Source organism: Pollicipes pollicipes, unplaced genomic scaffold (genome assembly GCF_011947565.3).
Source record: "Pollicipes pollicipes isolate AB1234 unplaced genomic scaffold, Ppol_2.1 Scaffold_4295;HRSCAF=5057_pilon_pilon_pilon, whole genome shotgun sequence".
In the NCBI taxonomy this organism is placed as follows: Eukaryota; Metazoa; Arthropoda; class Thecostraca; order Pollicipedomorpha; family Pollicipedidae; genus Pollicipes; species Pollicipes pollicipes.
Window position 1 is genome coordinate 22,147,152 of NW_023596461.1, and position 15,987 is coordinate 22,163,138.

Consider the following 15,987-nt stretch of genomic DNA (forward strand, 5'->3'; position numbering starts at 1 on the left):
CCGTAGCTCATTGCCCCTTCGCTCCAACCGCGGGGAGATGCTATAGTTGGTTCCCTGCGCCTGGTGGATGCTAATCCCTTTAATACCCCCTATCATCTGCCGCCCTGCGGACATTTTAGCATTGCTTTTTTGTTACAAGTTTTCGGAATGCTAGACAACTTGCCTGACATGAAAGCTTAAGCTATGTTCTAAAGTAGATCTCCAAGTCCATGTGACTTAGACCTCTCGGAACTACAGCAGGATGATGGCGTGCTCACAGGACGCGCTCTCGTTACAGGCGAAGACGTGCCGAAGCCGGGACACTGTCCCGCCCGCTTCGCCTTCGGCCCCTGCACCAAGGAATGCTCCGAGGACGGCGAGTGTCCTGGCGCCAACAAGTGCTGTGACACCGGCTGCGGCTCCGTCTGCTCCACTCCCTGTGAGTCCAACCATCTTCCGAACCTGATGTTTATTGTGGGTGGCTCTGTGAGAAGCGTTATGATGACGACCTGCCCTGATATCATGACACCTGCCGGCCGTCCTTCGCGACTGATCTCGTAAGAAGTGACCCGAGGTCGCCTCGCCTCGCAGTGTGTTGAAGCTCCCCAGCTGCGAGCAGGGTGCATCCAGACGCGCAGGAGCTTGCAAAACGTGACGTGAGGGCAGGAAGGGGATGGGCGATGTTTTGTGCTAATTGCGTACCGTACAACATTGAATGAACGATTTTAATCCTTTTCCACGCATGAATGGGGAAGAGGAGGCAAGGGCCACGACTCGCCACCACAATATAGTTACCCTCACTAAGACCCCACAAGCGTGACATCACCTGCAGTAGCTTCAGGGTATTATCCTGTGCAGATTCCCAGCTGTCCCAGTATAGAGCATCCTCCAGTCGAGCTCCCGTGACACTGAAAGTCAGGCAGCTGCACGCGTCACGGCTGAGTGGCCGGTCGTGCGGCGAGCTCCCGGACCCGTTAATACCGGACCTCTGGGCAGTCGCATGAATATACCTGCAGCGGTGTCGGCCACTGGCGTGACTGTGTCGTTACGAAAGCCTCATCCCACCTTTGAAGCTGCAGCCGGCTCTTGGTTACATTATTCGCCCCCTCCGCTCAGCCGGCTACGGCTCATTGCAAGCGCCGTCCATACCTGTCAGCTACATCCTTTTTTCGGTACACACGCACCCCACCCCACCCCCCACACCCCCCACACATCCACACCCCACACCCACACCCACACCCACACACGCGCGCGCGCACACCACACCCACACACACACACCACACCACACACCCACCACACCACACAACACACCCACCACACCCACACACCCACCCACCCACCACACACACCACACACACACACACACACACCACACACACACACACACACACACCACACCCACAACACCCACACACACACCCACACCCACACCACCACACACCCACACCCACACCCACACCACACACCCACCCACCCACCCACACCACACCCACACACACACCACACACACACACACACACACACACACACACACACACACACACCACACACACACACACACATAAACGCACGCACACACACGCTGGTACACTTGCACACACGCACTTACTCACGTGCGTGCATACGCGCATGAGTAAGTGCGGAGTAAGTGCGTGTGTGCAAGTGCGTGCTCAGTGTGCCTAATAAGTGCGTGCTAACGTGCCTGCGTGCGCATGCACGCACGCAGCATGTAAGCACGCGCGCACGCACGCACTCATATATCTCGAATTCCTGCTAGAGGTCTCCGAAGCGTTGTAGCTCACCGTTTTACTGTGCCAGTTAGCTACCAGTCAATACCTTTCGAGAGATCGCCGTTCTTTTCATTACAGGGAGTGTACAGCTTTTCACTACTTCACACAGAACCCCAACCTGCAGATTCTATTGATGCCGTCGATGACCAGCCATTATGTCACGATTTTATCGATGCGTCCCAGAACTAGCGGTGGCTTAATCTTCACCCCAAGGACCTGCTCGAAAATCAATACAGGTTGAATGTCTGCCTCGACCCAAAAATGTGAGAATCTTGAATCCATGCATCTTAATGAGCAGTCCAATACGTAATTAAGCGCATTACTCGCCAGATTACCATCAATTTACGGGTCGCGTAATTGCGCTTTCGTGATCCTCGTTAACGTGTGCTGCGTTTAATTGCAAGTTTAAACGTTTTCCTTTGGAAAGTCCAGCCCATCGTCCTTCCAACCGTGCAGTAAAAACATGAATGTCTATGCGGTTGAGGCTCTAAAGGAAAGCTTTACTTAAAAACATGGAACATCAGCGATGGGTAGTCTGCTAACGACACAGACGCGGGCTAGCTAAGCCTCACGTCTGCTTGTTGTTTTGCTGTTTTCTAAGAAGTCATTTTCCAATTTCCTAGCAGAGAGTGACGCGGCATCTCAACATTCGTTCGATAATACGGTCGTTGATGAAGATTAGTTGCACCATAGGTGGAGGATAGGGTATGCAACCCCGGTTATCTGATACTGGGTCGAGAAGTTGGCAGGCTACGCGGAAATAAGAACCTGGGCCTGTTTACAAACATTGTGGAGTAGAAGTTGTCACAATATTGACACGAATATCGTGTTGACGAATGCTTAAACGTGATGGAATCTCGGTCTCGCGGAAAGATAACCAAAATATTGATAAGAAGCGCAATTTTTTGTTGGACAACATAGAGGTTTCAACAGTGAACACCTCAGGCGCACGCGCCGACGCTGGGATGTGATAATGCTCCAAGTCTAATACCAAAGCTCTCTTTGTTATCTCACACATCCACCCCAGAACTCTGGATCACCCTGAGCAGAACATCGTTGAACCTCACCATCCACCCGAAATGAATGCCGCAGAAAACGAAAACAAAGACCCGAGACTTTATCATCCAACGCGACTGAGGGTCTCCACGTGCACGTTAGTTCGCCCCGCGGGTTGCCTGCCGCATCCATTCAGGTTCACACCGTCGCCTCCTGACGTCACTTCCGTCCATCCCATCCCCGTCCCACTGGTCTATCCGCATTCTGGCCTGCTCAGGCTTGATCTACCTCACGGCCTGATACCGCTGGCGGCCCGCTTTCGGCCAGGCTCAGGCCGGCTTGCGTCCCCGACACTTCCCTTATACTGGCCTGGCCCGGCTCTTGCTGGCGCGACAGAGCCCCCTCTCGTGAAGACAGCATCGCGAGTTCAGCGCCCACCACCTGCCGTGTCGCGACTTCCATGTCACAGGGTCTTGATGGTGATCTTGATGATCTTGATGCACGTTGCGAACACGACAAGCGACACGGCCATTTTGCGTGGCATGGCGCGTCACAATGGCCGAGACCTGTACCGAGTGCTGACCTTCCTGGACGCGTTGCCTTCAGGACCTGTCCAAGCCGGGGTCGTGCCCGGCGCCAAGCGGCAAGAGGGCCAGCTGCGCCGTCGAATGTAGCCTGGACGACGAGTGCCCGGATGCGGAGAAGTGTTGGCTCCAACGGCTGCGGCCCGCTCGTGCAGGGCGCCTTCCAGCGAGCACATCTGTCCTAAGGGCACCACATTCTACAACAAGTGCAACAAGTGCACGTGTGGCGGCGAGGACGAGCCCGTGCGGTGCGAGACCAACATCTGTACCGAGGGTGAGTCCGCGCATCTCATGTGCCGCGAGGACGAGCCCGTGTGGTGCGAGGCTAACATCTGCACCGAGGGTAAGTCCGTGCACTTCATGTGCCGCGAGGACGAGCCCGTGTGACGCGAGACGAACATCTGCACCGAGGGTAAGTCCGTGCATCTCATGTGCCGCGAGGACGAGCCCGTGTGGTGCGAGGCTAACATCTGCACCGAGGGTAAGTCCGTGCACTTCATGTGCCGCGAGGACGAGCCCGTGTGATGCGAGACGAACATCTGCACCGAGGGTAAGTCCGTGTATCTCATGTGCCGCGAGGACGAGCCCGTGTGATGCGAGACGAACATCTGCACCGAGGGTAAGTCCGGGCACGCCACGTGGCCAGCTTGGTGGACACGTGGAACTGGAACACATCATACCATGGACGATCAAGCGAAAGCTTTCCTGAACCAACTCAGTGGAGGGGAGAACTACACAAACGCTTGGTAATCGCCGGGTAGATGGAGTTGTTGATGCGAATATCACGCGGGAGAATGTGTCAAAACGCAACTTGCACGAAGCCCGCTTGGACATCAGGTAGGCTTGTTTGGTGGTTAGAGGCGCTTATCTGCAATTTTTATGTGATATACGAAAAAACGAAGCGGAGGAAGGCTAACCAGTTTCACCATCCAGTCTGAAAAAGAACCTTCAGTTTCATCTGAGCGGTATTTAAGCCCCACAGGTGTTTTTGACCAGCTGGAAGAAACCTAGATGCCGTGAGCTTCTTCTGTTCTGTAATCTGCATTCTGTAAAAGCGGCCTTGTGGATACAAGACATTGGGCTTTACGCTCCGCCACGCAATTCTTCTGGGAATTGGCTAGGAACAATGTCGAGCCATGGTCGCCTTGAAATCTTGAAAGTGCTACAGGCCCAATACATTCCCAGATTATCTACATCAAAATGGATAATCACGAGACAATCTTTTATGCCTCAGGATGGGCTATGGTCAACAAACCATCTCACTGACACTGCTTATTACAGCCCGCAACAAATCCGGTCAAAGCACGGGAAAAGTCATGGTTTCGGAATGACTTCAAGTTCAGCCAAAAACTTATTGCAATACACAAAATCGGTAGTGACTGATTGCCTCTGGATAGGAGAACAGTGCCTGGTCTTTCCATCGCGCCAGCCCGCTGAACCGTGATTATTAGGTGAACGCAGGAGCGGCTCCCCGTCGCTCTAAGACGGTGAGATCAATGCTGTTATTCACGTAATGCCACTCTTCATACATGCACCGGATCTTATCTAATAAACGTGAGGCGTCTATAAACATGGCAGTTTGAAATAAGCTTGGTATTTGGATTTTGGAATGTGCTTTTGTTTTCTATAGCTATTTAGCTCGCTACTTTTCTTTTTAACTGTAACTGAAAGTCAAGTTTTCATGGCACCGTGCGCCAGAGCCCCCTGTGTATGGCTACTCGCCTTAAGTATGATTGAATTTAATCAGCTTAAATAAGAAACAAATGAGATTTTCAGCGCCACGCACGAGCCGCTTATCGTGCATTCCTGATCAGCGATCACCCGTCTCGCTGCAGAGAAGCCTGGCTTCTGCCCTAACAAGGCGCTGCACTCCAAACTGAGGGGTCGAAGCTGCGGCCCCAAATGTTACGGCGACGACGACTGCCCAAGAGACTCGAAATGCTGCGACATCACCGGATGCGGACCAATCTGCGCACCTCCAGGTAAGCAAGCACAAGTCTGATGTGGATATATGCAAAATCATAATGTTTTTTTCCGCCAAAACAACCATCGACTTCCGCCTCTATTAGCTCTGACACTTTCAAGCACGTTTTGAGATTTTTCCTTCATAGATGTCTGGAATGTGTCACAGCTGAACTGCGGTCTATCCGAACTTTCGTCTGGTGGGCCTTTGTAAACTGAGATCATGGCACAGAAGTGTACTGATTCCATTCTCGCAAATTCTCTGCGTGTCTGTTCAGTGCTGCCCCTTAAAATACCTCCCTCTTATCCAGACGTGGATTTGCGTATAGTTTCAATCTGACATGACCCATGACATCCCGACCCGACCTCCGGCCTGCTTTGACCCGTAAATCGTGTCGGTTACGTTCTTGGCTGAGACATTTTGACTCAGGACTGAAAGTGTTCAATAAATTTGCTAGCATGGCATAATTTATATATTACCTAACACTCTGTGGACGTGCGTGAATCCACTCATAAATTATGTCAACTAAAGTAAAGAAGCAAGGAAAAAAATCTGAGGCCACACCGACACACACTCGTCCCCTAACAGCCTGTTCGATGTTTTGATCCTGAGGCTGCTCTGATCTAACCTGACGTGGCTTCTGGTATCGTCATGAAATAAAATAAGCACGAATTTGGGGTGTGGCCACGAATGCCGGAGAGAGACGCAGTGCGTAGGATCGACTGAAATGGACAATAGGCAAGTCAGCTGACCAACGACCAACGACGGCCAACCCCGGCCCGAGGTGGTCGTACTGCAGTATGGCGCGGTACGCGCAAATCTCCGCTGTCCTGTCTGGCAGTAGCGCGGACGTAAGATTATCCATTGAACGGGGCGTCACAACTTGGGTGGTGGGTTCGACGTAAATGCAGCAAGCCTTGTTGAATAAGTTCTCATAACCCGAAAACGCACCTACACACCATTTAGAATGCACTGTGTGGAAACATGGTGTCATTTCCCCAGACAACTTAAAACAGCAAAATGTCTGAAGGGGTTCATTACAAAGGAGAAATAAGTTGCATCACTTTGTCACATATTATGACCTTGCTTAACACAACGATCGACTTATATTTAAAGACAAAACATTACATAAGCTTTTCGCGACAAGGCTTTCCACTCACCTTTTTGTTCCTACCCAGCAACAAAAGTTTTGAAATATCGTGGCTCTCAAGACTTCACCACAGCGGTTTTGAAAGCAGGCCGAGCACTGCCTAAGCTTTGCGGGAGCCATCTGCATGCAGGGCTTATGTATTGAGCCGACCCATGACGACCGCCGAAACGGCACGGTGCACGTGTGCTACCGCGAACATCCTGGAAAGGCCATCTTCAGCCGGGGCTAGCTGACGTCAGTGAAAGGCTTACAAGATGTAGTGTTGCACTGTGGAGCGACTTCCAACAAACTTTTTCGGTAGCTCCCTGCATCACGGATAAAAAACCTATGCAGTTATGACTTTTGATGATGTGGCATCCAAGCATGGAAGACATTCCTTTCATAACATCGGTAAAATGTTAGGCGGGAGAACAAAGTGACAATATTCTCCTGCCAACACTGCCTTAATAACAGACCCTCGCTGGCACCGCAAATAAAATGACGGGTAGCAACTTCCAACCCAGTGCCAATATACATGCCCTGACACGCCATAATAATTTTTCCGTGCTAACTCATATTCCAATTTTGCATATGCCTCTGGTTGCTACGACGCAGTTTGTAAGACCAACCTTGAAAGTATAACAAGTGAAAGATTTCGATGATTATCGGCTTTCCCAAGGTCTGCAGAGACCGGGCCAGCGGGCAGATAGGCGCAGCTCTTGCCACGGCTGGGTACTTACGTGGTAGCAGACCGCGGCTGGGATAAAGAGAAACCTTGAAGGGCCTCCAAGGCCGTATATGAGGCATGCAGACAACCATCAGTTTATGCCTGGCGTCGTCTACAGGTCGGGTTTACTCGGCTGACATGTAACGGCACTTATTTGATAACACTGCAAAATCCTGAGTGCATGGTTCCATGATCTCATGATTTCTGAATCGCCCTCTCATATTGTCACTGGTTGTCTGGCTCATGACGTATGACAATGCCATGTGTACATGCTAGGGATGGTACGGAGCTATTGACGCGCGAAACAGTTCGCGATATTCTGCATGATAAGCTCATGCAAATTGTTGATTTACACATGCATCAACGGAGCTTTTGTTGATGCCTGAAGCAATCGCACACACAGTTTACTGCTTGGCCTTATTCCAGTCATAATTACATATGTTCACATCACTTTTGCAACTATCAAGGCAAATAAATAAACGTAGCTGTAGGTGTTTCTAAATTTCTTCTATAGTTTAGACCTCAAGTGCTTAGAAATGCCAACGGGTTGGCAACAGGTGGGTACAACCAACTACGAATGGGCAGCAGATGGGTGTGGGCAAAGTCTCATGGGTACCGCGTGGATTAAGTGAAGGAAATTTTCCCTATCAAGCCCTCTTCAAAGCGGTGGAAACTACGGAAATGGCGCTGTTTTAATCGTTGATTTAAACATACATTGACCCTCTGCTTGAGGCCGGTTGAGCTGCCGCAGCAAACTCTCTTACATTATGAATACGCCGCTGCGCACGATCATAAGGACGTATTGTGGGACGAAGTTCCGGCTCCGGGCCGCACTGCAGCAGTAACACGGCGCGCTCCTCGGCAGCGGAGGACCGGCCGGGCATCTGCCCAGCGGCAGAGGGCCACGACAGGTGCGGCGACTTCTGCGCCACCGACTCCGACTGCCCGCGGAGCTCCAAGTGCTGCCTCACCGGCTGCGGCAAGATGTGCAAGGTGGCAGGTTAGTGGGCCAGCGGTCGGGACCTGACAGGTCAGGACGCAGGTTAGTGAACCTGCGGTCAGGACCTCTTCGGTCAGGACGCAGGTCGGTGAACCTGCAATCAGGACCTGCCAGGTCAGGACGCAGGTCAGTGGACTTGCGGTCAGGATCTATCAGGGCAAGACGCAGGTCGGTGAAGCTGCGATCAGGACCTGCCAGGTCAGGACACTGGTCGGTAAACCTGCGACCGTCTCAGAAGGTCTTGCCCAGACCGGGGTACAGCCAGAAATCGAGCGATTTATGGGAAAGGTGCGACGGGGGGGGGGGGGGGGGATGGAGGCTCTCGTAGGCATGCCAAGTGCTGCGTGTGAGAGGCATGCATGCGACAGCTCCCATGAATTTTTCATGCAGGACCACGCGTTGGGCTGCAGTGGCAAGGACGTATTCAAAGCATGCACTTGCGCGTAACACTTTTGCACAACACACGATCAGTCGTGCAGCAGCTGGGTGACGAGTGGCGGGCCCATTTGCAGACGAGCCCGGCTTCTGTCCGGCCGTGACGTCCACGCCGAACTGCTTCTACCGGGACAACCAGTGTATGACGAGCTCGGACTGCGGCGCTGGCCAGAAGTGCTGCGACTCACCCTGTGGCAAGAAGTGCTCCGAGCCAGGCGAGTGGCAGCGGCAGGGCGGCTGCTGTGTTTGCGTCGATGGCTGCACGGGAGGAGATTTTCGGTTATGCTGTCGGCTCTATGTCTCTCGTTTGTCCATTCTCTATTTCCGTGACAGCTTCTGGAATTATAGCCTATACAAATGCAACGGTGAAGTCCGCAGGGATTTCTTGCAGGACTAAGCCAAAGCTATCATATCCACGCACAACGCATGCACTGTTTCCTCGCAGGGGCAGTCAGCATTTTATTTACATTATAAGTGGCTTCTGGTGCTCCGAACTGCACCGGGCACTGGTCTGCCTACTGGTTTCCATTGCTTGGCGTGATTCAATGCCATCTCGATCTGCGACGAAATACCTACGATTCATGAGCCAAACACCACGTGATCGCCTAACCGGAAAATCCGCATTTGGCTGGCAGCGCGGCGATTATTGCGGGGGTAAGCGACAAGGCGCAACTCAGTGCAACATGGCGCTCGCTGAGAGTGCAAGTCGCAGGCATGCTGTCGTAAAATATCAATTCATGGAAGATAGCTGCTATCTTTGGCGCCTTGTTTCCATAGTCAAGCAAACAGAGGAGACCTGGCTGCATTGTGGCGAGCTTTTAGGCCACTGACAACGTCTTCCTTGTGAAAGCACAACTAGCATCACAGCCGCATTTGTGTCTATTGGTAGGATCTACCGGAAGCTCGTAGATGCAGCTATCCTTCCCACATTACCCTACCACGTCACATATGCCAGAATTGGCTGCTAGTGACTGCCGTTGCAACTTGAACGACGCATATAAATCAGATCTTATACCGTTCACAAAACGACTTGCCGTCCGGCTTCGGGGACAGGCCTGCGGACAGGCCGATTCTAGAAGGGAGCACCACCGAAGAAAAAGCAGGCTTTTGAAAGAAGCGCGGCTGTGTTCGGCCTTGGACGACAGGACTTAGAGCCTTCGCCTTCACAGACAGCCGTAACGTATGTCGCAGAGTTGTGGATATCTTCCGTGCAAATGCAAAAGAAGCGTCATTTCAAAGCAGCACAAAATGATTTATCAGGGTGTTGTTTTAATCAGCTTACAGCTGATGAAATGCCGATTAAAAAATGTGGACTTTAATTGCCAGGGACTCCTGTCTGCAGTAGCAATTAAGCCTCCTTAGCCAAGGCATTTGCCTTGCGATCACATTCCATTCTTGGTAGCAGACACTCGGAGCTGCACAATTGTCCCGCAAGACCTGATGGGTGCGGTGTAAATGGTTGGAAGTTTTTCAGCATTGGTTACTAGTCGGTTCGTATGCGCTGGCTTTTGTCCCAACACTCTGCGCTTGTACTGAGAAGTGAACAGTTTGTCGCTCTCTCCGACACAAAACACTTCTCTGTTTCTCAGTGAGTCAGCTGGTCAGATTTCTTTCACATCTCACCTGCTCTTCCTGTGCACCATAATCGCGCTACAAAAGCTTCATGTCTTACTTGGGTTTGATCTGCTTCCAAAGTAACCCGCCCATCACGCACAGACCCAATGAACTCCACGCGTCCGCAAGGCTTCTGCACTGAGCACATACGCTCCGTCACCCCACGGCCCGCGCCGCCACACGCCTCCGCTGGCGGGGCTCGGGTCTGTCGGAATTGACGCCCTTACTTGGCCCCGCGCCCATCAGTCTGATTCGCGGTCTAGGCAGCCGGCACCGACCGCTGTCTGCTTCTCCTCCCACGACAGTGACGTTAATGTGATGTGAGGACGATGTGCTTAGTAAGCTTAATGGAGCTTCAAGTAATCACGCACATGTATGGTATGCTATTACCCGTCTGCGGATAAAGAGAGTCGTGACAAACGGATAGACTTACATCCGACGTTTAACACTGATGTGCCGACGGTAACACGTCAAATTCGCCTGGTTGAATCTACTTTTTTCTCACCATGGCTCAGCACCGCCGCGACATGAACATCTTTCGCAAACGTCGTCGCTTTAGAACACCCTGACCTATTTTCTGAAAGACGCAAACCGTTGTAAGATAAGAGTTTTGGTATGTCTTGAACACCAATGCCGTAAGTATGGATGTTTCACACCATTTGCTTCAAAGTTTGATGTTTGACATCGCTGGCAAGTGTAGCCATGGGAGCTCTATTTTACTGACAAAATCATAATTTCACCTCAAATAGGAAGGTAGGGATGCAGCCAGGATTCTTCCTAATGGGGGTGAAGGCTGCGGGTGGAGCTCGGTAAGAACGCACCACACTGTTTTTAAACTTTTTGTCCAAAGGGTCAATGATGAAAAATTGGGTACAATGCGAGCCTAAAAAGGGGGTGGGGTGAGGGCACTCCCTTTGACTGCACTCGTGTTGAAAGTAACTTAGCTTTGTACAACATTTATCATCTGGTAAGCACCCGGGCGATCCTCGATATCTGCATTTGTAATTTTCCTTTCTAGTTCATCCCAAATTGATTTTTCGTGGTTTTAATAGCGGCCACATTCGAAGGTTGCACGATCATATCGCAAAAGGCAAAGATTCCGTTCTACATCAATAGCCAGGTGAAGGTCCACGGCTTGCCTGAATGTGACGGCGACGGGGCCCGACATCCAGACTCCTCAGCTGTGCGCCGACCCACCACACCGCACCCGTCAGCGGGAACGGTGCGGTCGGTCAGCGCTATAATCCGCCCGGGTCATGTCAGCCACGTGACCAGACTCCACCCAGGCTAAATTGATGGGATACCAGGACCCAGGCGTCATCACCGGCAGGGACAGCCCGCAGAGGAGCGCAATGACCGATAGTTGATGACCGGCTCCCATAAGGGTAGCTCCGATTCTTCGGCTCTCACATGAGTGGTCCCGGTTCTTCGGCTCCCACATGGGTGGCCCCGGTTCTTCGGCTCCCACATGGGTGGCCCCGGTTCTTCGGCTCCCACTTGGGTGACCCAGGTTCTTCGGCTCCCATATGGGTGGCCCCAATTCTCCGGCTCCCACATGAGAAGCCGCAGTTCTCCGGCTCCCACATGGGTGGCCCCGGTTCTTCGGCTACCACATGAGTGGTCCCGTTCCGAATCCCCCTGCGCCATGGGCCCTGAACGCTAATATGGAAACTACAGTGCTGACGCTCCGCAAAAGAGCGCGTGACGACGCGCGTCACGCTACCGGCTTCAAAAACGAGTGAATGTAGATGTCTTGGGCTAAACGAGCACCTTGGTGTTAGCTGCCGCTACGCTGTGCTGCGGAACGTGACACACATTTTAGCGATGGACGGCGGGACTGGATGGCAGGATCGTACTGGTCTGAAGGAGTGCGCTGATCATTATGCCTTGTTTGCAGTCGATGAAAAGCCTGGCCTGTGCCCCAATCCAGAGCAGCTGACGTTGGCCGAAGGCATCTTCTGCAAGAACGATCATCAATGTTCGCAAAACCTGAAGTGCTGTGGAAATAACAAGGGAGACCAGGGCTGTACCCAACCGAGTAAGTACTATTTGCTGGACATTTGGTCTGATGTCATTTCAGAAGCCTCTTCGCAGAATAGCTGTGTCATGTGTTTGCCTTGCGGTCCTACCATCGGTTAAGTTCGTAGGGGTTTCTTACTTGCGTTTCTTCATAAAAGATGTTTACATACCTATTTTTAGCCTGTATGTAGATATATGCTTAGCATATAACCTTACTTGTCTCCATTAACACCTGTCCATTTCTACCGTACCTACCGCGCGCCCCACCCTGGCCCTCCAGGAGCTCCGCCACTCTCGATGCAGTCAGTGCAAACTACGCGACACCCCGGCACCCCACCGTTTCACACAAAAACACCGGCGTTTCTACGGGGCCGGAAAAAAAATTAAACGCACCGCTCGACCTTGGTGACTCCGGCGGTCCCTGGGCCCCAGTGGCTGTCTCATAACCCCTGGCACTCAAAATGATAGTGTGGACCGGTTGTGGCCTCCTGCGTCTCATGCGAATTGAACTGACATTCATGCTGACACGCTGGATGAAGTGTTATCGGCTTTCCTCTTTCACAACCCGGATTTTGCGATTTCATTCAACAACAATATTGTGTTGCGTTGCCTTTATGCCCACTTGGTAACGAGACGAGCCCTTGTTGTTTTATATAACTTCGTTTACAAACCGCTCTATTGCTTCTTTTGTTAATATACTTATTTTCTTGTCATTTTGGTAATATTCGTAAAACTTTTTATTCACGCTATTCTATCAGATAGGCCCAAGGCAGAGCCTGCCTGCCTCGATTCCTTAAAAAGCCAGATTTAGATGGGACAGAAGAAAAAAGTTTTCTGCAAGGACGACAATAACATATCTGAGCGCGATATGGATCGATGCCAGACTGGAGTATTGCCTGATGTCACAACAGCGCTCCCTGCCGTATGCTCGTAAGGTGGCTCGGCTGACCCTGCTCTAGTCTTCCCCGATTGACTCTCCTCTAGTCCCCTCTAAATCTTAAAACCTTTAATTTCAAATCTGAAATTTCAATCTAAATATAAAACTTTAGACGATTGGACCAAAACACCAGCTTTTATCTCACTCACCACCACAAGCGAGGACAGGACAAAGATCTGCCGGCAACGGTAAATAACACATGTCACGCAATCCGTGCATCAATGATGTCGAAGTTCGTTTCAAAACTGCCAAGTGCATGTGCGCATGTCATCTCTTACAGTTACCAGGCAAAGTTTACAAAACGCCATCTGGCAGCTTCATTCGCTATTGACACTGAGGTGTCAGCATCTCACAACCCTTGGCAATGCGTGTCCAGAAGTTCAGGTCTCACCTAGGTTTCGTTACTGCTATGCAGTCATGCTTATTTCTATAAGATGAATGAAATATAGCAAAAATGTCACCACAAAAGGTGCACTACCATTGCACTTAAAAACAGAGATTCGGATCATCCCACACGGCGGCTCGACGCCTCGCGGTCGGGCCAATTTCTTGGAAGATGTTCTTGATCTGTAGCCGCCCACATCTCACATTGACACCAAGACAAAGCCGCGCGGACACGGCCGCACCACGGCCGTCATCGGGGTCACGCCGGCGCTGACGGGCCGACGGCGGCGTCTGTTTCAGCCGAGTACCGCACCACCTGTCGCAATGTGCGCTGCACGAAGCGCGGATATTACTGCGTCGACACGGATCATGGTCCAGAGTGCGTCAACAGTGAGTACGCCCGTGGCATCGCCTTGACCCGCGTGCCGTTTGTGAGGTGCTCTGACGTCACTGGTGTGGCTCGAAGGGCTTTTGGCGGTACAGGCGTGTAGCGGACTATCTGCACGCTTTAAAATCAAAGCAATGAATGCCTTAGTGTGATGTTACACGGCGCTTAACCAAGTCAGACGTCATGATAACACTAGGTACTTTATGCTCCGAGTACTATCTTTTTCAGATGCAACGATGCTGTCATTGATGGTAAATTGTATGCAATTATTTAAACATCGTTTTCAATCATGCCCCTAACGCAGTTTTGAAATTCCCGCAGAGCCAATTTCGGACGTGCCAAGACGTTGTGTGCGGCGAAAAAGCCAGCTGTCTTCAAAGCACCGACAGGGCTATTTGCGTTCGTAAGTAGCCATGACCATGACCATCGGGCCGGTATTGTGCATTCGTGCCACTATTCGTCCTCCGTGGCCATAATTCGTTCAAGTGCCGACCGGACTGGGTAACCCACTTAGCAAATTGCTAACCAAACACATGTGAGCCTGTTATGCTAACCAGCGACACGAGAATCAGCACTGAACTTGCAGCTCAGCGCGGCGCGTACTCGACGTTATCATACTATAGGCGATATAACCATGACTGCTTTTCTGCGACTTAGATATACCCTGACATATGAATCAAATATTTATGTATATATATATACACATTTCCTTTCCACCCTGGATATATCTAAATCAGTGTTGTCATTTGACCCGTATCGAACACAAAACTGTAGGCGCCTCTGTGAAGCTTCGACTTCTTAATTGGAAGCTTAATTGGTGAAGCATCAACCAGTGCTCAAGGCCTTCTCTAAATCTTGTGTCGAACCAGGGTCACACCAAGTAAGGCTGGCTTCTTAAAGTGTAATCGCATACCGCTGTTAAAAAGTGTGCGCTCAAGAAAACTCCCAAACGTCAGTCTCCACAACGCAAAGCAACACGGCGAACGGAATGAGGCCTGAGCCGGAGCTCCTCAGCGTTTTATTGCACTGCCAATTTGGCATCTCTCACCCCTGGTGACGTCAGCTAAGCCCGCCCCTGCCTCGCCGAGACACCTCACACCCGCAGAGCGGTGTTGCAGGAGTGCCGGCGGTCCATCGTCTCCAATCACCCGTGACCCGGACCCCAGCGGGTCCGCGTCAGCCGCTGACCCCACCTTGACCTGTGGCCTCTGGCGCAGCGCACACCAAGGTGGCCACTGTCCTCTCATCGCGACGGCGCTGCGTCCCTGCAAGACGCCGCGGGTCCTCTGTGAAGGGGACGACGACTGCGAGGGAGGGAACATCTGCTGTACAGCAGGCTGCGTGAGGAAGTGCGTCAAACCACGTGAGTGCCCAAACTCGTCCGCAAAGGGACAGGCACGGCGCCAGCGGGGAAGACGGCTGGGGAGCGGGAGCATCAGTCGCACGTCTGGAAAGAAATAGCATTAAGCCCAAGTCGCTACATGAAAAGAACAGGACTAAATGTCGTTTACTCCCCCCTCCCCACCCTATTCCCCACCTCCACTAGGAACCCGCAGTTCCGCGCAGCGGTCGTTTTCAGCCTAGAGCTTTGGGGATGAAAAGTGGTGCATTTGGAGCAGTCGTGATATGCTTCATCATAGTGTGGGCACGGCAGTTTTTACGATCTCCTCAGGCGGATGAAATTGTCCTTTTGCGGCTTGCACATGCCATGTTTAATCGCCTGCACGTCATGGCCAAGGTTGCAACATGCACAGTGCAATGCTGGCTGAAATTTTTTTCAGAACGAAAGCACTGTTCAATGCCATTATCCGTACGAGTTTCATTTTTGTGGTGTGAGCAGATAACAAGCTTGACCGATATTGCATCATCGCCCGCAGATTATACGGTTATATCCTTGCCAAGCCTGCTTTGAAGGTTAGCGGTATCGTGTTGTGATGACAAGGCGGGCAGATGTGTGGGCGGAGGAGATAAGAAAGTTAGGCACGGGTAAAATCGCCTATGACATCAGCCGACAGTAAATAAAATTCCATTAATCCTGAA

At 51.6% G+C, this 15,987-nt stretch overlaps 1 protein-coding gene across 1 annotated transcript in view; it reads left to right on the top strand.

Moving 5' to 3' along the window:
- The window catches only part of LOC119097306 (balbiani ring protein 3), a 55,402-nt gene that overhangs the window by 166 nt on the left and 39,249 nt on the right, over positions 1-15,987 (top strand). The window contains exons 2-9 of the mRNA XM_037220354.1: positions 278-418; positions 3,473-3,625; positions 5,187-5,333; positions 8,036-8,170; positions 8,683-8,820; positions 12,117-12,257; positions 13,860-13,995; positions 15,165-15,310. Of these exons, the coding sequence (XP_037076249.1) occupies positions 278-418; positions 3,473-3,625; positions 5,187-5,333; positions 8,036-8,170; positions 8,683-8,820; positions 12,117-12,257; positions 13,860-13,995; positions 15,165-15,310 (1,137 nt within the window). The remainder of the gene's footprint in view (positions 1-277; positions 419-3,472; positions 3,626-5,186; positions 5,334-8,035; positions 8,171-8,682; positions 8,821-12,116; positions 12,258-13,859; positions 13,996-15,164; positions 15,311-15,987) is intronic.